Genomic DNA, 25,263 nt, shown 5'->3' on the forward strand with positions numbered 1-25,263 from the left:
CCAAAAGACTTGCGGTTCAAGGAAGCTGAGCACATAAAGCATAGCACACTTTTCAAAAAGTTATACAAATGAAAACCACGTATTTGTTTCCTTTCACTTTACAAACATGCACCACTTTGTGTCGGTCTATCACATAAAACGTTGAMGTTTGTGGYTGTAACGTGCTGAAATGTGAAAACAGCTTAAATGAACCACTTCCACATTTTGTTAGAACATCTTCTCTTTGTTGCAGATTGAGGAGGACACATGGCAGAAGTATTACCTTGAAGGAGTAGCCAATGAGATGTACACAGAGTACCTGTCAAGTGCCTTTGTTGGGTTGTCCTTCCCAGTCATCTGCGAGTAAGCAGTAAAATATTAGCATTCTTTTCTAACGTTTTATTTCCTCCTTATATGAAGGCAATTTATACTATTGTATTTACAATTGCAGGCCTTTTCATCAAAAATATTGTATATTTTCTATGGCATATTGAAAATGTTTTACCCTTAAAATGAAAAGATGAGAACTTTTATCACTCACATTACATGATCAATCCTTAGATTCAGGCTATTAAAACCCACACATGTACAAAATATATAMTTTAATTCTGGTTATGGTTTTCACGAAGAGTATGATTATCAGTGAACTATTTAACTTCTTATCTCATTTTGGTATTATGCTTTGCAGACTCTGCTACGTGAAGCTGAAGTTACTCTTGATAGCTATAGAGTACAAGTCTGATCAAAGGGAAAGCAGGTACATGGATTGTCTGAGCTGTTTGGGTGCATTAAGCAAAGCAGAGTTCGGTCGACGCTGTGAAGCTACTTCAAATCAGCTATACGAACCCCCAAATAACTTTTTCCCGTTTCTTCCCAGCACTTTGATCAACCCTGGAAACCATGTGAAAATGCAGGAGGGAACCCTGGGCTTCTTCATTGCAAGTGATGCCAAAGAAGTGAAAAGGTGATTAATTGGAGATGAAACATTTCAGTCCTTTTCTTAACTGAGCWCACAGGATCATGACTCATCAAGGTCCAACTACATAAACAGTGTTCACACACAGAATGTAATGTGCAGTTCATTAGTGTGGCGCTTCCCGATAAACTGCACTGACTCCTTCGTTTCAAATGTAATTCAAAGATTCAAAGATTTTCTGCATTTCATGTTGGGCCAATTTCACAGCCGTCTTTAAACTGTTTTTCAATAGTAACTTTAAACAGCACCAGCATTTAATGAATTCTTTCTCTCTTTATTCTGCAGGGCGCTGTTTTACTGCAAGGCCTGTCACGATGACATAACAGATCCCAAAAGAATAAAAAAATGTGGATGCAAGAAATGTAAGTTATCGTACAATAAAACAGTGTCTGGTAACTTAACTTTTAAACATGTACGCACAGTTTAAGATGGAGGTAGAACTGGGGAGATGTTTGATTTTAAAAACTACAGTTGCTTCACTAGGTAYTTTTCTTCTCCAGCTACAATCTTATAAAACCTCATAATTATACTCTTATCAGCCCCTTCTCTCCAAAGATCTGAAGACATGCACATACATAGTTTATCACTTTTAAGAAAGTCAMATTTATTTGTACAAGACTTATAAAAGCAGCTAATATTGACCAAAGTGCCTTAACGCTAACTTTTACAGTTTGATTTCTCAGGTAAACACCAGTTTAACAGCAAATACAATCTTTCAGGGTTTTCATCTGAATCTAAGTCTTTTGAATTCCTTTTAAATGCGTTTTATGTTCGAGTTTTTGATCTCAATGTTTGTTCTGCTAACTAACTTTAACATGCTGTCATGTTAGCAGGTATTCAGACAGACTGTTAACGCCACAGATACCCGGATGGATCTCGCTATAGTAGACGAGAAAAAAAAAATCATGTTGTTGTTGTTGTTGTTGTTGTTGTTAACTCATTTTCAAATTGTTTTCCTTATTTCATTAAAGCCAAGACATAACTTTGGCATTTCATATATTCTTTTTTTTTTTTTTTGCTGCTTGGGAACATTTAAAAAAATTCACTTTCTAGTGATATATTGTGAGTAACGTGGGTTTGTTTCTGCTACAAAAAACACAGCCTGCTACTTGCATCCCAGACTGAAGCGACCTGTTTGAATGCACAGTGAATGCTGCATGAAACGGTGGATGTTTGCTGCCTGGACCCCAGTCATTGTCATGTGTTGCATTTAGACTGACAATTACATAAATGACAAATATTATTAATACACTTAATTTAACAATATTTCATTTTTTTAAATTTTACATATATACGAGGTACAGTAAATTAATTATAGGAATTTTGCAAAATTTAGTAAGTAATTCTCAACCTTACCACAAGGTGTCACCACTGGCCAGTGAAATGATAACTGCACCTCTTATTGGAGTCATGTCAAAATAATTTGTGACCCTATGCTGTTTTGTACAACTGTTAGAATGTCTCTTTCTGGTTTTCTGTATGCGATATAAGATTTATTTTTTGTTTTTGTGAAAATAGAGTACATTTGACTTACTTTTTTTCTTTTCTTTAGAAGTCTGTGCTGTCTTTGGATTTAACTCGGCATAGTGCAAGATTATGAGCATTTGCTGAGATATGCAGTGTCTTAGAAAGTAGTGAGCATAAGCTTGTTGGGGTCACGATTAGATGAGGGCGAAGGGGTAAAGGCAGGACATATATTGTTTCACAAAGTTAAAATTTGGAAGGGAAAAAAACCTAAATCCAAATAAGATCTAAAGATTGTAATTTGTCACAACAAAGCTGAACATGCTCATTCTTGCAAAGGCTTTGTTCTGCAGCCTGCCTGCCTTTGCCCTCTTCTCCCCCATAGCGACCCTCCACATTAACCTGCTCTTCCTCTCCTCTTGTCTGAACCCATGACTGTAGCCAAGACACCCGCCTACAAGAGAATGAGACTGGCATGTTGCTTTGATCGCAGGCGCTCAAAGTGGGAGCGCTCTTGCATGCCGGTTATAGTGCGTTGTAACTTGGACTCCCCTCATCGGGACATCCCACTCTCTGCTCTCTCTGTTAATGATTGCTCGGCCACTTTACGTGCCTGTAAGTTGTCGCCGTGACGTGTGCTCTTCACTTGTGCTCTGTGTTGACTTTGCAGTGTGTCTGCGGCTTCTGCTCTTTCTGGCTTTAGCTGCCGTGTCCTCACTTTCCAGAACATATAGTTCAGGTCAGAAGTATACTTACGCTTCTCGCGTCATAGTAATTTGGACTTTTGATAATTTGCTAGAATTGTTCTTTCTTTTTTTTTCAGCATGGAATAAGTTTACAACGCACAACTTCAGTGTGTTTTAACAACCAGACTTAGATGCACATGTTTAAATTGGTTATTTAACCAATAAGGACCATTTGAATTTGCTGGCCTGGTGTTTTATCCAGGGACATTTGCTCAAATTATAAAAGAGCCTTAAATGTTGTTGTTTTTTAACACATTATATCAACTCCCCGGAATCTCTTGACATATGTCAGAGTGAACTTTCTTTATTGGTACCTCCCTAGTTTGTGAAAATCTAAATCCTTTCAAACTAGTGGAATCAGTTTGATTCAGAAGGGTTAAACTTGAATCTGACAGGATTTTTGACAAGTATCAAAACCTGGTTTTGGAACCAATGTAGGTGAACTCTGCCAATTCTGGCAAGATGACTGGTCAAAAAACAGACCAATAAAATGTGTGGGTCTGCAATAAAAACAGATATATGCACCCATAATTTTGTTTTCAAAGAACACTTTAGTAGTTTTTGTATGAACATCTYAAGATGAAAAAATTATTAAAAGCTCAAATAAATGACTTTTATGCCTGTTAAGAGTGTTTTTAAACTCCTGACCTGAACTGCAGATGTTTGCTTTAGCCTTTTGACTGTTGGGTCAGCTGGTGCTCGTCTTTCCCTTTGCATTGTGTCGTTTGGAAGCTATTTCTCTCTGTTGTGAGACATGCAGGTATTTTGTTTAGAAATTGTCAATCAAAAATTGCCCTTGCATAAATGAAATAAACAGATAACCAAACATTAAGTTCACACACCAACACAAAGTCACTTTTGGAGGATTAATGCATTTTCCAGCATGATGTTTGGAGATTATYTTRAARAGAGTTTGTTCATGTTTTCCCAAGAGTAAAGTAAAATATATTTAATCCAAATATATCACTAATCAACCCTGCAGAAATGAGAAATGCAGGATTAGATATTATTATAAGTAGATGGCGGCGAGAATTTAAAAGTGATCTTGAGAACACCTGAGGGGAATTTCTTCAGCACATATTGAGGTTAATGTAGTGGCTTTATTAAATTAGGATGAAAAGCTCTGAGGGTAAAGTYAGCAACATGTTGAGYAGATAAACCAGTGCTGCGCTTGCTGGATGTGCTTTCTAGCTTTTAGTTTCCTAACCCTGAGTGAAGTCTGCAGTAAGAGGATTGGAACAGAGCTGGATCTTATGTGGAATAACAGAGAGTGCTGGATCGTATTGAATGTAAAAGAATTGATTTGAGATGWACGGGAATCTTTAATTGAGGTGTAACTTCCCTTTAAAGGCTGTTCTGCTGCGTGGCAGCATACACTTACAGAATGTGTCTGAGGTTTCAGAGCAGTTTGCTGGAAAACATTTTAGACTGCCATGCAATTTCAGTAAATATCTCAAGATCAAAGAGCATTCTGAGYGGAGCTAAGCTTCTTTGGGCATTTCCGCCCCTCGGCTTGTCTTCTAGGGCTGTTTGCTGTGAGATTCGCCTGGCAAACAGAGCCCCGGCGTGGCTGCACATCCGCTGTCGACACGGCGCGYAAGACTCACAGAGCAAGGCCTTATGCGGCCTGACGTGGAAATTATGTTTGCATTTTCATTTTTGGAATGCTACCGGTTATCATGAAACTCAGCCTGACAGTTTGTAACCACCAGGCAAACCAAGATGCCCCCGCCCTCCCCTGCTTTGCTCTGGTTGTGGGACAGATGCTAGCCTGTTAGTCCTGTGACTCTGCTCGCGCCCTGCAATTGCAGGCGACAGATGCCAGGACCAGCAAGGTCCCTGTTTGAACATCGCTGTCACCATCGTGCCTTAAGCTCAACGCATGACCTTTATTGTGAGCAAGGGGTCGAAATAAGTCACTAATGAGCAAGTGTGGGATTCATGCACACAAAAAAGTGACTCGCAAAAACTTCTGCACATTCATTGCTGGTCCTCATGGGCACATCTGAGGAGTGAGAAAGTGATTTAAGGAACAATTTGATTATTTATTTAGGTAACACAAAGCGCAAAATCAAATGCTAACCTTCTWGAAGTTGTAAGAGCTGAAGAAGATGGCATTTTAATTMCGACTATAATGAATAATGCTGGAACAGAAACCTCGTAAAAATATATACTAACTTTATATTGTTTAAATGTCTGACATATATGTTCCTTGTTTTTTCTGAATTTATTTGACTTTTGTCGTAGATTAAAATAATCTGAACATTTGAGCTTCACATGGACACATTTTAAGACTTTTGTCAAGTTTTCCTTGCAAACTTTCATAATTATGGCTTGCATTTAATGCAGCCTAAACTACAGTTTAAAAAAAATAGGAATTACCGCACAAGAGCAATAAAAAGCATGTTTATTACAAGAATGTTATATTAAGGCCTACACCATCACATTAACAAGGAGGGTAAACTACAAAAGTGCGGTACTAAAGAGGCTGGCTGTTTATGGAGTGCTGTATGCAATCATAAAACCAGAAAGTTGAGTGGAAGGATTTGGAGGGGGGGAAATTATACACTAGCAGCAGGGATAACCACAGGTTTGAGGAGATTATGAGCAAATTCACGCCAGAAGAGATCCTGGGCTGTGGTTGGAGTATTCGCCCATACGAACCACTGAGCAGATACGTGTAAACAAACACCCAAAATAAACTTTCAGAGTGGTGCTTTTACTGGCCTGTAACAGTCAATCTGACCTACAAAGGCTTCCTCAGACTTCTCAGAAAGATGCTGAGAAAGCTGGAATGCTAGTCGAAGGTTTTAGGAAGTGATTTTTATGCGCCACCTGGACTCTGGGGGTTAATTAGCAGCAATTTTTTTTTTTAAGTCTCAGGAAAAAAACTAATTAGATTGTTATTTATTTTGCTTGCTAATTTTCACAGTCAATTAACAAACAAACTAATTGTCTGATTAATTAATGCATAAAATCACTGTAGCATCTCGGCTTTGACATCAAAATTTATTCAATAAAAAAAAAAAAAGTTGTTCAACATAAATGTCTTCTTTTTTATTTCTACTCTCTAATTCCGGTTGTCTTCAAGGTTCATTTCTGGATTTCTTTTCAGTGCCTTAAAAAGACAAACTCCTCAACCTTCAATCCACTGTTTTCATTTTTAATTTGCCTTTCATTGCCGTCTGTTTTCCCCTGTAACCTCTCATTCATCTCTTTATTTTCCTCAGCTAAAAATAGCTATAATGGATATATCAAATCAAGTAAGTGCTGATTTCCTCTTCCTGACGTCTCTCTCTAACACTTCMACATGCGCATTCTCAACTGTCGCCACCTGATCTGTCTCTAACCTGCTGTATTTCAACCGTCTCCTCTGTCATCATCCATTACTGTATTTTGCATTCAAAGCCGGAGGAAAATGYTTTTTTGTTTTTTGTTTTTACGCTGGGGTGTCGCCACTAGGGGGTGCTGCCGCCTCGCTCTATGTGTGAATACATTAAATCACTGATCAATTCAAAATGTAACAAAAATGTTTWRAGTAAACATATGCGYGAATCCCAAAATGGCAGTTTTTATTTTCTGTAAMTAAATAATATATAAAAGTAAAAGTAAGAATTGATATAATATTTTGGCATTTTTCGTTTAGCCATCAGGCAAGTGTCATCCACTTCACTTCGAAAAGGATCTGTGCAGCAAATCTGCCACATTGTGTTGTCCTGAAGAAGTGCTGCTCATGTTTGACGTGAGGCAGATATATAGTGGAGGTCTGAAACAGGGAGGATAATCTGCTAGACAGCTGACTGTTAGAATAATCATCTCTCTTCTCTGGTTTTGGCTTCCAGACACCCCCCCTCCCCCTTAACTTAAATAAGCATTCCTCTTCTCTCTCTTTTATCGTCACTAGTTTTTACCTCCTTTTATTATCACTGCCTCAGCCTGAATTCCACTCCCCGTCCCCCGTCAGCGATGAGCTGCACACAGCAGTCGTGGCTGCTTTAATTCACAGTGTCACCTCCTTTTTYTTGTGGCAYAACAATCGCTAAAGCACCTGAAAGCAGGTTCATTAATTTATGTGTATAATAAATATCAAAGTAAAATGTCAAAAGKAACATTTCATCTGAGGTGGATACGAGCTGGTTAAGTGGCGTAAAATAAAAATGAGGTTTTGTTCAATTATTCAGATATTAGCATTCTTGTGCCAGAAAGAGTTACCCACCCAAACTAGTGATTGTACTTTAATTATTAACTTGTTTCATTAACACACGCACACACACATAAAGGTCTTATTGAAGTCACTTTAAATGAAGTCATACGCCTTTGCAAGAGTGTTTATATAGCCCTCAAACTTTTCCATATTTTGTTACGTCAAAACCACAAATTTTGATTTATTTTTTAATCTGGATTTAATATAATAGATTTACACAAAGTAGAGTGTGGAGTGAAGTRAAAGGAAAAGGCTACATGTGTGTTTTAGCAATATAAATAGTGCAATGTGTATTTTTATTCAGCCCCCTTTATACTTTGTAGARCTACTTTTGGTATGCTAAATTATACCTGCAAGTCTCTATATATCTAGAGGTCAACATTTTTGTRCTTTCTTCTTCTTTCTTGAGCAACAAAGCTCAAGCACAGATTGGATTAAGACCATTTGTAAACATGAATCTGTAAGTATTGTCCATGTTTTTTACTGTCTCACYTAACGAAAAGCAGCCTTGCAACATGATGCAGCAACCACATGTTTCACTGTGGGGACGGTGCGTTCAGGGTAATAAATGGCGCGTTCAGGGTAATGAAACAGTGTTAGTTCTTCGCCATGTGTAGCATTTTGCACAAGGGCCAAAAAGTTCAGTTTTAATCTCATCAGACCAAAGCATCTTCTTTCACATGTTTGTTGTTAAGTGAGTACTTAAAGTAGGTTGCACTTGATTGTATTGATGGGCATTAGAATAATGTAGATGTACAAATGTACACTAAGCTTTTTTTAAAAATAATTTTTCTTTCACTTCACAATTCCCAACACCATACTTTATTTTGGTCCGTTGCTTAAAAATAATGAAAATTTGTATTTGTACGAGTTTATGAAACTTGTCAAAATTTGAAAAAGTGCTATTGACACTTTTGCAAGGCACTAAATGTTTTACTGGACAAATTAAAAGATTAATCTACTGAAAAAAAGTAGTGCCAATGATTAACTGTTTTATATTCATTTATCCATTTCTAATAGAAGATTAAGCTGCTTTTTTAGATTGCATGAGCTGACTTAAAAAAAAATAAAAATCCATCACGCAGCTGTTGATTTTGACTCCTCTTCATTTAGCAGTAAACAACAGCCCTGTAATCCGATCGCCGCCTTATCAGTCCAAATCAGCCAAACTGAACCATGTCTCAGCCAGCGTGGTCTCTAGGGSCCCCCACAGAGTTGTTGCTGTCCCCATTCCCTTGGTAAACAACCGCAAGGGAAGCCTACTGGCCCTCAGCAAGCCCTCCGCCCTGAAACTGAGCCTCGTGGGCTCCAGAGACCTGGCCCAGGTCGGCCGGCTGCCAGGGGTGGCAGAGGAGACTCGTCAACTTCAGCGGGCGCGAAGCCTGCCGGTGAAGTACAGATACCAKCCTGGTCACCCCAGTGTCACCACACTCGGTCGGCGGCAGTGTAAGAGCCAACTACCCCACCTCCCTCCTACTCTTGCTGTGTTAGGCAGGCCTGTGTTCAACAACAGCACAACCAAAGCATGTGCTTGCCAGGCTGGAGTGGCTGCATGTGTAGCATTCTTTACTAATGACCCAGCCTGAGCAGCTGTCAGCTGCGAAACATTAAATATTAAACAGGCCGAGCAAAGATGTGAAGGGCCCCGAGTGCCGGAGCGTCCCTCTCCACTGGCGGCCCCGTGTACTTGCACTTGTTCCATTATGATGTCAGTCRTAGACATGCGATCAGTGCTGGAAACCCCGAGTTCATCTGCAGAGGAGTGTCGTCTATGACTTTATTAATTTTAATGAAAGCACTTGCAATTTCTTCATATGTTTTTAAAGAAAAAAGCAGATGGAGAAAAATGAAAATATTCGCAGCTTGAATCGTCGCTGAAAAGATACTCGAGCGTGTCTTTAACGGCCTTAACACACTGTAACAAGCCATTCCCCCAGAATGGTGGCTGTTAAAGCTCCATCAGTAAAACTGCTTCTCTTGGCTCCTCCTGTTTATTTTCCTGCCGACTTGTTCCCTCCTGAGCTGTGATATTACCTTGTGAAAATATTTGCCTGATTGCTTGACCCATGGGAAAAAACTTATCCTTCAGTCCTGATGAAGAGCTCAGCGCGGTTTGGTGGAGTGATAAAGACAATGTCCRAGGGGCATCTCYGYTGTGCATAAATCACCCTGGCACGGGGGCCAACCTAATTACATGAGCCGAGGCCGCCACTCGCAAGATGAAGGAACACTAGAAATGAACAGGAGATTCTCTGCTGCCCCACATTGTACTACAGGAGGCTTAATATTAGACKATTTTAAATGAATKACTAAAATCAGAATGCAAGCAATACATTACTAAGAAACTTTCTGCCTACAAGGTAAGAGTGACTGTATACCAATAGCCTTTTTAATCAAATAAAGCTTGATTCAAGAAATAATTTTCTGAAAAAATCTAAATTAAACAAAAGAGGAAACTTCTTGCCTGATACTTACATGATCATGATTGCAAAAGTCTAGTATGTATAYGTGTGTGTGAGTCTATATTCATTAAAGAAAAACAAAATTTCAGTCAGCTTTCATTCAGCACAGCGGAAAACATGATTCAGGTAGCTTTACTAGCATCATTAGCGGCTAATAGTTACCAAGTTGTTGTATTCTCACAGTGCTTAAAATTTTTTTTTTTTGATCTTGTCTATTATTCTCTCACTTTCTGTTTCTACCAAGTATCCAAAATGCTCCCAAAGAAAACAAATTAAAAGTAGCAAAGGCAAATTCTGGCTAGCCCAAYGGCTGCATCACAYAACAGGGCAGCTAAARGTCTATGTTAAGCTTAATGTACTCATCTTCATTCGCAGGGCCCGCATTGTGACAGTAAACTTTCTTTAACAGACATAGTCACATACTGGCAGCAGTTGGAAAGATACCTTACTTTGATAATACATATTGAGAAATTTCAATATTGTGAGAAGATCTCATTAACCCTTACTATATCATTATTGTTAGATTTTTWAAAAATCTAAATTACAGGAGTTCTCTGGCTACAAACTGGGCTTTGGTAATCAGCATGAGGGTTCATGGTGGCGCTCTTGCATGTTTGCATTTCTAAATAAACCCATAAAAAAACATCTACCATTATTTTCTGTCTGCATCGACTGTCTTCTATTTCCGCCCAGTAACATTGCAGCTTGTTGGTGTACTGTCTCTTTAAACTCATCGACCTCGCTCTGTGCTGTGTCATCTCTTCATGTGACTTTTGCTTGATGTGTGATAACGTCGCCCTCCTCATACCTTTACATTTTGTTTTAGTTGAAGAGGACCAACAGACAGCTCTGTCACCCAAAAAGAAGCAGCGCAATGGAGGCATGAGAAATTCTCCAAACTCCTCGCCCAAGATAACAAGGTACGACACAGATATCTCATGAAGAACATCTTGAAGAGCATGTTCTGTAACCCCCAGCCCACTCCCTGAACCCATTTTTTYGTCAAAAAACATGTCAGACTTGCAAATGCCACATGGTTTCATGTGACAACTAGAGACTCCAGCTCTTAAACAGGTCTGGCACTAATGACAGCACCTAGCAGGGAGAGAAGCTCTAAAGGATGGATAGCCCAAGGCTATTCATCTATTGTCGGATCCCTCCGAGGTCTTTTCAGCACGTTAGGCCACAGATGATATGTATCATCGCAATGAAAGGCGAATTCAAATGTTACCTTGCTTTTATCTTGTCTCATGAAATTAAATCAGCGCTTATTGATCCTGACTTAAGATAACGCTGTTATTCAACAAGAGACCATTACCAGAATGATAATAGTTGCACTCATTGTCATTAAGTGCCATGTGATGAGAAAGCCATGCAGCAGGGAGGATGTATGTACAGTGGAATAGATGTAATTTCATTAAAACTGACAGATGACTTTATTTTAGCGTTGGCTAATATGGGGACCGCTATTTGTTTGACATTTTTAAACCAAACCCGCTTGCCTATATTATTGAACATTGCAAGATAAGGTACAGGTAGACAGTAAACAAAGGTTAGACAAGTGACTTTGTTGTATTATGAATAAAAGTATTTACATGCATTGGTTAGTTAGCATTTCCTTTGATCGGAGGCCTTGGGTTTTGCAGGGTGGGTGTTTGCCCCCTATTTGATTTGCTTCAAAGCGTTCATGTTGAATTGCTACAGGGGTTTTCCGGACTCTTGGGTTACAAAAACCCGAGCTTTTCCAGCACTGTAGCCATCAGCCAAATACGAACCCAACAAACCGATCCATCTACTCACCACACTAATCCACAGCAATACAGGTGGATGTGTTATTCCATTCAGCGCCTGCTGTCTCCACGCTGGAGAGGGATTTACTGCGGTTGCCTAAGGGATACTTCATTGCAACAAGCAAAGGAAAAAAAAACATCTGGGTGTATGCTGTATCAAATGTGTTTTTATAGGACCTGGGGCCTCAAGGCCTTTGTAAATAAGTAATGATCAACAGATTGGCTGTGGGTTTTTGAAGAGCAACCCTTTGTCAGTTTACATGACAGGAGGGTTTTCAAAGACGTTTCCAGCCTTCGGTGCTTGTGTAAGTTTCAGTAGGACAAAAAAAAAAATAAAGGATGTGCATACAGTTTCATGCAAAATTATGTATACATCATCACATTTATGTCCTATTACAACCAATGTCTCCACCAGTATTGTGCATTAGGCTAACTTTTTCTTTTTTCTATTATTTGTCTTGGCTTAAAACTCAAGACTGGATGGAGAGCATCTGTAAACATCAGTTCTTAAATCTTGCCAGAGATTTCTAATTATATTCAAGTATGGATTAAAACATGATTRTCCTCTTTGATAAAAACAAAACATTCCATTGTAATTCTGGCTTTACCTTTGTTTTCCTGTTGGAAGTGTAACGTAAGATCAACTCRGTATTTTGCAGCCTTTAACAGGATTTCTTCTTAAACTTACCTGTATCCATTCCATTCGTCTTTTCATCAACTTTAACGAGTTTCAACATTAAAGAAACTAGGTTTCTTTAATGTTGCTTCCCTTTCCCCTGGCCGCGCCGGGTCGTAACACCTGTCCTTGTGAAAGTAAGGTATGCGTACAGCCTCATACTTTCTTGTATAACTGTGGGGATGTAATGTTAGATTGAAGGGGCTGAACAGACATGCACCAAACAYATTTCTGATATATAGTTTTAATCTGTTACAAAAGTTTGRAACACATGCATATTTTGCTTTGCACTTCATAATTATACACCATTTGGTGTTTAGCTGTCTCATACAACCCCAATAAAATGCAAAAAAGTTTGAGTTGCAATGTGGGAAAGGTWCAAAAGGTGCAAAGTCTTGTGCAAAGCAGTGTTGTTGGTGACCACCTTTTACATCTCATGATTCATTAAGGTCTTCTAGAAGTCACTTGACCTTTTGATTTATAGTGATGTTAGGTAAAATAACAATAACAAAAAGAACTGTGGCGTCACAAACAACCCTCACTTATGTCCGTGAGGCTGTCGCTCCCACTCCCAGCACGCTAACGCGTTCCGTCTGGAGCTCCGCAATGACGACCTCTCTGAAATTAACACCCCTTCCACAGCCCCCTTGATGGGTCATAAGACACATCTAACTGTGGCATGTCAAAACGTGTTTGGTCACATCGAAGCGCCTTGACATACACGTCATGTCTGCCACTGCACTGCCGAGGCAATTGGCGGTGTAGGATAGTGACGGGCCGTCATGGCTGACAGTGAGCGATAGCTATCCTGGCAGAGCTCAGCCTCACCAGTCATCTCTGCAAGGACAAACTGAAGTGACAGCGGCTCCACTGAGTGAGTGCTCAAACATTTGACTTTTGATGAAATATTTAGCCAAGGTGTAAAACCTCTAAGTGCTTTCACTTCTCTTAGAACTTGCACTTAAGGCCAAGCTGATTAGACAAAATACTGTTGGAGAAGCAGGAAATASCATGTGCTTATCCCGTTTTCTGTTCGTGTCTTTTTAGTGCACCATTTTTTTAACAATGCCGTTTGTGTTCTTTGATACTGACAAACCCAACATTTTAAAGCTCTGTTGAAAACTAAAACTGCAAACAGTTCTGATAAATATACAGTATGACAAAACCAGACACCGAATGGTAAAGTTACTGGTTAGAAAACACGGCAATTACTAAAAGAGATGGAAAAGTAGGATTATCAGCAGTCTGAAGGCAGTCATTATTTGAAATGAGGGTCAAACAACCCATGGGCGAACTCTTTCACCTGGCCTTCTGAGGGCACAAGTCTTAAACGGGATCAAATCAAATGCATATAAATCTGAAAATTCATTGACACAATGATTGTAGGTGCATATTTAATGCCCACTTGTATTTTACTTTGGCCTGTTGCCACTAAATATTAAAGTGGGGAGATGGAAAAAATTCAGCTTTAGATATTAAATGCAGAGGTAAAATAATACCCAACAAAAATCAACTGAGATCTGATAACATTAAAGGGCTGGATATCCACCACTAGATATTTAATTTGACAAAATAAAATGTTATAGGTAAATAAGTAAAAATTGTAGAACTTTTTTTTATTTTAGCTACTGAAATAACTTGAACATTTTTAAAAAACTAACGTCAAACTGGCTTCCGCCAACACTTCCTTCCTTAATCGTCTGGTTTCAACAGAAGTGTGTTGACGCGAGCTCTATCCSCAKATTGAAGTTGTGACTTCCATGACATTGTACTGAAATGTTGTACAACTCAACTTTTGACCTATTAACTGGGTAAAATATATTATTTAATCATGTGATAAAAGAAAACAAGTTACAAATGCTGTGAAGTCCCACCCAAAGAGAAKTATGTGTCTATTAGGGTGCCATGAGATCTTGAGGCAAATAAAATTACATAACACTAATTACATCCCCTCACAAAAAGAAATTATTTTATAAATGTGTACACACAGCACCTGCTGGAAGTGTAAGTTCAACTTGGTCTCAAGTCTTATTCAAATGCTAAAAAAAAATAAAATAAAATAAAATATTATTAGCAWACAATATGCTAGCTCTAACATAAAATTTGACTAAAGTTGGGTCTTTCTACAAGTACTGTGCACATAAATTCATTGCGCATGCAGTCTATTGTTAAATTAAAAGCCAACTGACTGAGTGGTAGATAGTGACAGAAAATACATTTCCTTCCCCAGCTGTATCTGCTCTAGAAAGGACATCCAGCTCTTGCCTGGGGGTATTTGAGCCCAAAGGCGAGTTTTTTTGGCTTCAGTCTCTCGCAGCCTGAGGGATGGTAGTTTCAGCTGACACTTTCATGCATACTTAACATGTTATTTTAGATGGCATTCTTTTAGAGCACTCACATGGATTAAAGACATTCTCCTCTTATGGAGAGATGACTTGAAGTATTTTAAAGGTTTTGGACAGGGACAGAAGGCTGCTGTCTGGAGATTTTTTTGGACATATTCAGCTGTGGTCTGAATCTGACAAAGTAAATTTATAGCATGTGCTCTGTAGTCATCCGTGTAATCTAGCAGTTGGTGATTTTTTTTCAATTTTTTACATTAATCTGTCAAAAAATATATATAACACATGAGACTAAAGTTCATACGGATGAGATTACAGGGATTTTTACAGTCAAAAGTCTGAATTTATATGTGCTATGGATGGTATGATAGATGGCTAGCATCATACCGTGACAGTGGTAAAAAAAAAATATATATAAAAATTTTAAAACAGGCAGCTACATTTATTTTACTGGTTGTMTGGGCATGCCAAGAAAAACCTACTTCTTATCCTCACAAATGTTAGCATTAGAGTTTTTCTGTGTCATTCATGTGGGTTTAATGTATAAATATTTCTAAAAGCTCAATATGGACAGTGTTGAGTATGGCAGAGGAACTGTGATGCTGTGGGCATGTTCGTCTTTCAAAAGGCCTTGAGAACCTTAGACACTTAGGATTTATGCCATGTTTTAGTGCATGGCATAAACTATTTGAAGTACCAACATATTTTAAATAAAAATCTATTGGCCTCTCCCAGAAAATTAAAAATAGATCATGGGCTTTTCAATGGGAAGATGATGGCAAAAACATAATAAAAATGGTTCCCAAATCAACCTTTTATGGATATTYTGTCTGGAAATGAGTTGTAACAGAAAAGCAAAGGGGTGTGCTGAAGAAAGATGAATAACTCTAGAAAAATTGGGCAAAGAGAAATTGAGAACGATTCGTTTGCTGGTGTCAATAAGTTTGGCCAGATCATGTATAGTTATGCAAATGTTTTATGTAATACGTCCCAAAAAATCAAGGACATAACAAGGAAAGTCTTTCAGTCTTTAACCCCCTGATCGAAGCAACTGTAACCCAACCACATGCTCCCATACTTATAGACCTCTTTAGCGGTCTATGACGAGTAGATCGAAGCTAAACCCCTGTGCTCGGTSCAATTTGTTTATRTAGCTCTGATGGTCTGTTTAAACATTAATACCCTTCACTTTGGAAAGCAAATACGGTTGGGCAAATTGCTGAAATATTTAAAATCTGGTCTGTTAAAGCTTTTACCACCCAGCACACTCCCATCTCAAGCTCTGCGCGGTAAGGGGGCGTAATTGCATCTCCTTGCTCGTGCCAGTCAAGGTGGTGTGTTGCTGCCATCTCCTTCCGCCTGATTGCTGCTGCTGATGTCACTTTGCTTGATGACAGGGCGGTTTGGTTGACATTTCTGCAGATRGCCTTTGACAGCAATGAGCACAGAGCAGGGGAAAAAAATACTATTTTGAAGTTCAACTGATGTATTTTTTTAATTTAAAACATTTGTAGTCTTGAATTCTTGAATCTAAACCAACTCGGTTCAATAATCTTCTGTCGTTCTTGTCCCTCTGACCTTCTAATTCTATTAGACACGACCCACTCCTCATCCCAGGCAGTGAGCAGATTGAGACCATGGATGAGAACATAAAGAAATACGACTCCACGGGGATGTTTCACTGGTGCCCGTCCAAAGATATCGAGAAGGTCATCCTGGTGGGTCCTGATACCTCACTTGAACACAGTTCATTTGTCYCGACACTCTTCTCTCTCATGAAAGATGTGCATTGTCACAAAGCCGCATCGAAGATTGACGAGGCACACAAACACTCTGTAATGAGGTGTTTGACATGTCATTTGCTATGCACAGGGCCTGTGCGGAGAACATTTCCTGCACTAATACATGTGCCATTTTTTACATCACTTTAACATCATATCTATAGGCAGAGCAGTTTGCGTGAAAATGAATGACGCAGTAACGCGTTTCACGTTTCTGTCACAAACACCCCATTTTTCATCACATCGTTTCCCTCTCAGACCCGCAGCGAAGCAGCTATGACTGTTCTGAGCGGACACGTGGTCGTGTGCATCTTTGGAGATGTGAAATCGGCGCTGATCGGTCTGCGAAACTTTGTCATGCCCCTGAGAGCGAGYAACTTCCACTACCACGAGCTGAAACACATTGTGTTTGTCGGTTCCCTGGAATACCTGAAGCGCGAGTGGGAAACTCTACACAACTTYCCCAAAGTATCCATTCTGCCTGTAAGTATTTTCAAAATCTGCCTTTCAACCAGTCATTTGTGAAATAAACAGGATTGTTGTCCTCACATTAACATATTTGGAGAAAAATCTCAAGTTTGAAAACGCCATCTTTTGTTTCACGTTACTTGAGTAACAAAWATTTTCTCTCCTTCTTGAAGGGCACACCGTTGAGCAGGGCTGATCTGAGGGCTGTCAACATCAACCTCTGTGACATGTGTGTCATCCTGTCAGCCAATCAGAACAATATTGATGATGCATCACTGCAGGACAAAGAGTGCATCCTGGCGTCACTTAACATCAAATCCATGCTGTTTGACGACAGCATCGGGGTCTTGCAGGCCAATTCGCAAGGTAAGTAGCGCCCTATCATAGTTCACTGCCTCGCCTGGGAGGGACAGGGCCCCGGCAYAGAAAATATTTGCTCACTGCGAGCTGCATGGCTGACCTGTTGTCGCTGCGCTTGACAGTAAACCTTACTGACTGTTCCTCAGGTTACTGTAACAACCGGTTACCTCACAAACCTCAGTGGTGGCAACATGCACATCATCGCCACRAAAACCTTTTGCTTGACATTTACAGTCTTATTTTTCAGCAGCTGGGGYTGCGTTGTGTACAATGCTTTCTTAACCCATTAATATTACATGTTACAGGTTTCTAAAATAGAACCACCAGAGCATTCAGTTAGAATCAGACGGTCTTCCATAATGTAGTCAATGGTTCAGCATTAGAAGAAATGCTTTTATAAACCTTTTGACCCGAGGAGAAGGAAAAAAAAAAACCTGACGATTTCATTATTCGTCTAATACATGTATGACCTCACATTTGCCTTAGTCAGCAGAACGTGATGGATGTCAAAACATGGCCCATGTATTATACATACAGCATCACTTATTTAATGTGCTTACTTGTCAGTCTGAGGAAACCAGGAAATGTCAAGTCAATCTGAATTCAATTTTGCATCGTTTATTTTCTCTTTCATGGCTCCGTTGTACATGTATTTATTWWTTTTWTTKTWTTTTTTCTGGATGTGTGTAAGAGGTTTCCGCCTCCGTGCACACACGGTCTAAGGGGAACAAAATGAGCCGTGTGTCACATCTATTATACATGGACTAATATTGGTTGCTTACAAGAATACACTAGCWCTGCAYTTAGCTTATAAACCTTACAAAAGTATTCATACCCCTTGAACTTTTGTACTTTTTTATCATATTACGACTCATTGAAACATGTAATAGAGGGTGCTCTGGTCAGATGAGACTAGAATTGAACTTTTCGGCCATATGTGTGGAAGAAAAACCAGCAGAATGCTTCGGGGACGTTTTTTTTTTTCCCAGCAGGGACAATGATTCTGGTCAGAGGCAGAAGGTTTGCCCTCCACCAGATGAACCCAAAAGCTGCAGTGGAATGGTATAGATCAAAGCATATTTCTGTTTTAGAAAGGTCCAGTCTAAGTCCAGACATAAATCTGATGTCATGAACTGATCTGCAAACAAGAATGTGTAAAAATTTCAGTCAAGATGAGAAAAATAGTGGAGGCATACAGCAGCAGGCTTAAAGTTGAAACTGCAGCATAAGGCCGTWCTACACTCTTTTTTTAATATTTAAGTGACTTTTGAAGGCAGTTGGTGGCCTTGGAATCTATTTAGRTGCATCAGGGTATAAAGAGTGGAATACACATTTACAGAGAAACAGTGYATACATTTCTTTCCACATCACAATTACACCTGCACTTTGAGCTGGTCTATTGCATAAAATCCCAGTTAAATACATTGTAATACAACTGAATGTAAAAATATTTAGTTGGCATGAACACTTTTTGTGTCACCCAAGGCAGATGAGGGGTGAAAAAAAATAAACTTTGGCTGATACCGTCTCATTGCATACTGTGATGAAGTACTGAATATTGCATTAACAGAAACGTGTTGTTTTCGTATGTGTGTGTCCATTAAGGCTTCACGCCRCCAGGGATGGACCGATCCTCTCCTGAGAACAGCCCAGTCCACGGATTAGTGCGGCAGACCTCTGTTACTACTGGAGCAAATATTCCCATCATAACAGAGCTTGGTATGATTGCTGCTGAATATTTAATAGTTGATATGATGGCTGCAAACCCACATTTCTCTAAAGTAGTAGTGGATTTTAATAACCAGTTTTTGCTGTTACAGTCTGCTAATGTGTGGTTAACATAGCTAAAAAAGTGGATTTGTGTGTGCGTGTGTGTGCGTGTGTGTGTGTGTGTGTTTTTTTTTCCCCTTGTTGACTTGTAACAGTAACTGTTTTTCCCTCAACACTTGTCCAGCACCGTTAGCAAAGCAAGGCAAAAAAGTGCCTGTGATTTCATTCAGTCAGGATAAAAGCAGTGGGACCAGCATACAAATGATAACTGAGCTGGGTAAGAAGCGCCTGTGTCCTGTACTGCAGTGTTGTAACTGCTGCTGCCTCCATATCAGCTTTTTCTTTTGATTTCTCTTTGCTGCACAAGAAGCTCAGTCCATTCCCATGGCATCACTTTGAGCACATTTTACCCTTGGTTCTGGTTGAAATTGCCTGTCTTGTTTTGCTCCCCCCCTCCCCCCCTTATCTCAAAGCGAAATTTCTCCCTTTTATTTTTTCCAAGAATTACAGGGCCTTTGATCCCTTTAGAAGTCCTTGTGGCTGTTTTCGTAGCATCTTCTGACAGATCACATTCTCTGGCCTGTTCCCTTCTTTCATCTCAGCTTTGTCCATATGACTGACATTTATTTCGGTCTGCATAGAAGGAGCAGTTCTCCAACTAAATTTTACATCATTACTTTCTTCCAGCCACTGCATGTGTTTTTTTTTTTTTTTTTTTTTGTGCTCAAAGACATCTTTAAAGAAGGTTCTGGGGCAACCAGTTACTTTCATTTGACCTGACATGCGAGTAGAAGTAATTGGAAGTTCTGTCTTGGATTTACAAGACAAACAATGGCATATTGGTTGTACTGATACTGACCTTAAGGAGGGATTTGAATTGAAGCCCGGAACTTTGACAATATGCATGGTGTCGTGAGTGTGCATGAATCGCCTGGATATGGAGTGTGGCGGAGGCAAGTAGGCCACATAGCTGAGTACAAATATCAAACAGAGTCATTGTAGTTAAATGGAGAGATATATTTGGGGGGGAAAAAACAACAACAAATGAACATATAAAAATTTTCCAACTACAGTCCATATCTGCAGCTGCTGCCTGCTTTGTGTTCTCCCTTTTCATGCAAATCAAGGACTTGCTTGACCCACGCTTTTTCCAAGTCAAAAACCTTTCCGTGAGATCTGTTTGTAGTGAGAAGCGAGTAAGCAAAGAGAGTTTGAATAATTCATGAAGTTTATGTTTTTCCCCTCCCAACAGTTAATGACTCGAACGTTCAGTTTCTGGACCAAGACGATGACGACGATCCAGACACAGAGTTATACCTCACTCAGCCTTTTGCCTGTGGGACAGCATTTGCAGTCAGTGTACTGGACTCCTTAATGAGTGCGGTAAGAAAAAGAGAAAAGAAGAAATGTTTTCAAGCTGGAACGGCGACTCTTTGGTACASATTTGCACAAAACCGCAGTCAGTAAGGAAAATGCAAACTTGGAATTAAATTTATGAAACAGAATTGTCTGTAAAACTGGAATATTGCAGAAGTTGGTCCTTATTGGACTTTTGAACATAAAGTTTGAGAACCCCTGGGCTACGATATCAGATTTAAAACGACACGCTATGTTTTCATATGAGGAAAGATAGCAGAGTACCCCCATCTCACCTTAAAAAAAAAAACAGCAGCCCAGTTAAAACGATAAGTGACAAGGCTGGAACTTCTAGTGAGTTTGATGGCTTCATTTGTCTGCCTTTCAGTTTGAGTGAGGTTAGAACAAAGCTGCCTTCAAGTGTGCTCCAGTGTAGACAAAGGTAATGCAACCTAATGGACAGCCCTCATCCATCATCTTAGTCAATAGTGCTGTCAGCAGCCAAGGGAGATGTCACTTCAGAGCAGAAGCGTGGGGAGACGAGGGACTGCACTGCGGAGAAAAAGGGCAGACATTTCCCCTTGTTAAAATCAACAAACCAATAACAGGAAGGAACTAGAAGGGTAACAACTGAAGTACGCAGCATAAAGAGATTTTTCCTTCCAAGGAATTTTCTTATATTTTCTCAAAGATCGTACAGATGAAAGTTGTAATGCCAGCGGCTCGCCGCTATGCTCCACAGGGTTAGACACCCACAGTCAGCCTGTCTAGCATCTTGTCAAGACTGAGTTGTGTTTCCTTAAGGACTTACCCCCCTACGCTGTCTTTATTCCCGCAGACGTACTTCAATGATAATATCCTCACCTTGATCCGGACATTGGTAACGGGTGGCGCCACGCCGGAGCTTGAGGGGCTGCTGGCCGAGGAGAATGCATTACGCGGTGGCTACAGCACACCGCAGACCCTGGCAAACAGGGACAGGTGTCGGGTGGCACAGCTGGCCTTGTACGACGGGCCCTTTGCTGACCTCGGGGTAAGTGAACGGTCCTGTCACCCCGGGGTTGAGGCCATCTTTGTCTGCTCATATTATGCATTCAACCTTCAGTGAAGAGCTTGTTGTGATATAGCACCGTCCACACTAATGGTCAACCGAGGTAAAAATTGAATGTTTAAAAAAGACCTTGATATGAATTTATCTTATATTGCTGTAGCATGGTAGGATCACTGTAAAATGTTTTGAAAAATTAAACTTTTAATTTCATTTAAGTGTTCAGTAGAGAAAAATCCCATCTTAATCTTTATTTTCACACTATAATTGACAGCACAACTATTGCAAGGTTGCTATCAATATCACTCACAGCCCCTTTCTACTAATAGGAACATATCTCTCATATAACATTTAACAAGGTTGGAACATGCAGAGAGAGAGAAGTCTTTGGAGAATTCACTCTTTTCTCTTTTAGCCCTCACAGTTTTTCTACTGGATTTAAGTCATAAAGGCTGAATTTTCCATGGGAGGTCAATTTTGTRTTTGTGGTGAACCATTACTTTTTGAATGTTTAGTCTTATTAATATGCTGAAGGATTGAATGATGACCYAGCTTTAGATCTTCCAGTTGGGATGGCGTACTTTTCCATTTATGGAGTATTATGTTTTGTTTTGGGGGTTTTTTCGCTTTATTCCAGAAACAACTGTGAAAAAAAAAAAAAATCTAAGAATTTTTCCTTTATACAGATCAGAGATGGTTAACATTGCTCTGGATCCAATAGTGTTTAWGGGTAAACGCATAGAAACATCTGAAGAAAGCAAAATTGTAATTAACTGAAATAATTTTTCTGGTATTTTTCTCTCTTTTAACTTTTTTTTTGTTACTCTGTTATTGTTGTTGTCTTTCAGGATGGTGGGTGCTACGGGGACCTATTCTGTAAAGCCTTGAAAACATACAACATGTTGTGTTTTGGCATCTATCGCTTAAGGGATGCACATCTGAACACACAAAGCCAGTGCACCAAACGGTGAGAATTAAGATGCCTTTAAACTGAAAAGAGAGCAAGAYGTTTTGCTTTCGTCTTCATTATACTGTTGCACTCGACACAAGCATTTACAAGCCTTGAACATTTTCACTATTGTCATGTTTACAACCACAAAYTTCAACGTGTTTATTGGGTTTTTATGAGACTCAACACAAAGTAGCAAAACGTTGTGACGTAGAAGGCAATTGATGGATTTCTCACAAATGGAAAATACTTAAAGTTGTGGCATTAATCTATATTAAGACTCCATAAATCTGTAAAATTACCTTTTGCTTTAGATACTGTTGCAAGTCTTCWTGGGTATCTTTGCTAGCTTTGTGACATAACTCAAGTTTATTCAGACTGGGTAAGAAGCATCCGTGAAAAGTAGTTCTCACGTCTTACCAGTTTCATCATGGGTGCGCTGTGTTTCATTATGAACTAACTTTCACTTATTACACGTATTGTGCATTTAGTCAAAAACTAATATGTAACTGTATCAGAGACAATGTAGAGTAAGCACAATATCATGTCACTTTTTTTTTTTTAGATTTTTAATTGTAAGAAATTTCCAAAATCGTGCAATTTTTTTTCTCAAGCTCATAATTATGTGTTAACGTGTGTTGGTCTGTCAGACAGAACCCAATGAAAATACACTGAAGTTTGCTGTTGTAAGGTAACATATTYGTCCTTACACCTGGTCAATYTCTTCTTCAGGTACGTCATCACCAATCCCCCGTATGCATTTGAACTCGTGCCCTCCGACCTCATATTCTGCCTGATGCAGTTTGACCACAACGCCGGTCAGTCACGGACCAGCCTTTCCCACTCGTCTCACTCCTCGCACTCTTCGAGCAAAAAGAGCTCTTCTGTCCACTCTATCCAAACTACCAACCGCGCCAACCGAGTCAAAAGCAGGGACTCGCGAGACAAACAAAAGTATGTGCCCCTTTAAAGCTGTCTGCCTGTCCATGTCTGTGACCAGTGCCTGCGGTCAGTGTTGTCCTGTGTGTCCTTCGTCGAGTCTCAGAATGACTAGACCGCATCTGGATTGTTTGTGTACGTTCGTCTGAATGTATGTGTCTCTTGTTTGGTTCAGTTTGCAGTACTTTGTGTGTGTTTTCCCCTTGAACAGAAGAGGCTCTTTACACAATCAAAGTAAGAAACAAGCAGGGTTTTTGCATTTCCTTATTTCTTCGTGCCGTTTTTCTTTGACTTCCTCCCCAATCAATTAGTTTCACATTTTCCTGCAGTTTTTGTACGCTTTAATGAGGAAAACATTMGTCATCTTGTAWAATAAGGGTAGGTTAATTTGTTTTTATTTGAGAATTGGCAAGTTACTGTACCTAATGTCAATCTGGAGCAAATAAATTGTATTCTTTCTTGATGCCAGAAAAGCACCCAGAAGCTTCCTTCGTTTCAAAATAATCAATCTTAAACAAATTGAATCTACACCTGGTTTGCATTAGATGTCATCTATTGCTGTCATTACAGTGCTTGTATCTGCTCACATAGCCACTTATATTTAATATTTTTCATTCACTTTTTCTAACTTGGGGAATTTAAGCCTTGAAAGCAGAAGAAAACTTTGTCTTATGTATGTCACATTGTAATTTTTTTTGTGAATTTTACACATAATTAGCCACTTAGCTCTCCTGCAGTTTTTAGTGTCACATTCTTCCATCAGAGACTTTTCTTAATTCTTATATCTTTCAAGTCTTTTATAAAACTTGCTTTCATTTTACTTCTATTTTAAGATGAACCTTATTGTACTTGAACTGCACTTTAAATGACATGTCTTAAAAAATTATATATTGTCTAAAAATATTGTATAACATTTTTCCCTAACACCTTTTTATTTCCATTAAAGTTGTTAATTTTGCATTAAATAATATCTGAAACTATGAAGTATTTAATTGTGTCAAAATATTTTGCAAGTAGAAACTGTTGATAATAAAGTTATGCCCGGATTTTAATAACGCCTTTACATGTTTATATTTATTTAACTTTTTCTTTTTCTCCAAAGTCTCAGAAAAAGAATGTGATAATTTTACCTATGAGGTGGTGGAACAGAAATAACAGGAATTGCAAAGACTTATGGGGATTTTGACTCGTTGCCCTGGGTTCAGAGAAGCTGAAAAGAAGAAATATATTCRCAAATTAAAGTAATTTATTCTGACATCACACTAGAGACTGTYGACATATAAAAGACATATAGAGTATCTCACATTTTTCATAGTTTTAATGTCTAAATAATTTTAGCACATATCATTTCAGTTCACTTAAAAATTGTACAATATTTTGTGTTATTTTAATCACATAAWATCCTAATTTTAACATTAGCAGATGAAGCATGGAATTGGTACCAGAAACTTTCAAAAACCTAGTTTGAATAACTTCAACTCGATCTTTCTCACTTCATAATTTTTCTCTCTGCAGTACAGAAACATGACGAACATTAATGAGCAACAAAAAAAACTGTCTGTGCTTATACTTTAACCCTGCACCATATACTAGTCGAGCGGTATATGTTCTGTACCCGTCAGAGGTTTTCTCTTATCGGCATTAAGCTCAAATACATTCAGAGTTTTTTTATGATCCATTTAAGCAGTTCCCTTTGCAGTGTGAACTGATCACACCCCAAAAATGTCAAACTTAAAAAAGTTATTATTGTGTGCACAAGTGTCAATTTATTGTAGATTTTTTATGACTAACAAAGTAAAAATTTTACACATGCAGCAGGACAAAGATCTGCAACAAACTGTTCCAGCCATAGCAGGCTAACGTTAAGTTTCTGAAATGGCCTCAGCTCTGTTGAATATGTTTGAAATAAGGTGAGAAGCCTACTTTTATTTGCTATTAATCGATTAATTATGA

General features: G+C 39.0%; 1 protein-coding gene across 1 annotated transcript in view; it reads left to right on the forward strand.

The window, feature by feature from the left end:
- Window positions 1-25,263, forward strand: part of LOC103481816 (calcium-activated potassium channel subunit alpha-1) — a 111,982-nt gene that overhangs the window by 79,428 nt on the left and 7,291 nt on the right. Inside the window, exons 13-29 of the mRNA XM_017310693.1 lie at window positions 212-342; window positions 668-736; window positions 857-943; window positions 1,241-1,317; window positions 2,861-3,034; window positions 6,396-6,428; window positions 8,483-8,815; window positions 10,658-10,751; window positions 16,234-16,357; window positions 16,679-16,903; window positions 17,062-17,254; window positions 18,854-18,967; window positions 19,203-19,295; window positions 20,271-20,401; window positions 21,213-21,407; window positions 22,271-22,389; window positions 23,104-23,325. Of these exons, the coding sequence (XP_017166182.1) occupies window positions 212-342; window positions 668-736; window positions 857-943; window positions 1,241-1,317; window positions 2,861-3,034; window positions 6,396-6,428; window positions 8,483-8,815; window positions 10,658-10,751; window positions 16,234-16,357; window positions 16,679-16,903; window positions 17,062-17,254; window positions 18,854-18,967; window positions 19,203-19,295; window positions 20,271-20,401; window positions 21,213-21,407; window positions 22,271-22,389; window positions 23,104-23,325 (2,414 nt within the window). The remainder of the gene's footprint in view (window positions 1-211; window positions 343-667; window positions 737-856; window positions 944-1,240; window positions 1,318-2,860; window positions 3,035-6,395; window positions 6,429-8,482; window positions 8,816-10,657; window positions 10,752-16,233; window positions 16,358-16,678; window positions 16,904-17,061; window positions 17,255-18,853; window positions 18,968-19,202; window positions 19,296-20,270; window positions 20,402-21,212; window positions 21,408-22,270; window positions 22,390-23,103; window positions 23,326-25,263) is intronic.

This window comes from Poecilia reticulata, linkage group LG19 (genome assembly GCF_000633615.1).
Source record: "Poecilia reticulata strain Guanapo linkage group LG19, Guppy_female_1.0+MT, whole genome shotgun sequence".
NCBI classification, from domain to species: Eukaryota; Metazoa; Chordata; class Actinopteri; order Cyprinodontiformes; family Poeciliidae; genus Poecilia; species Poecilia reticulata.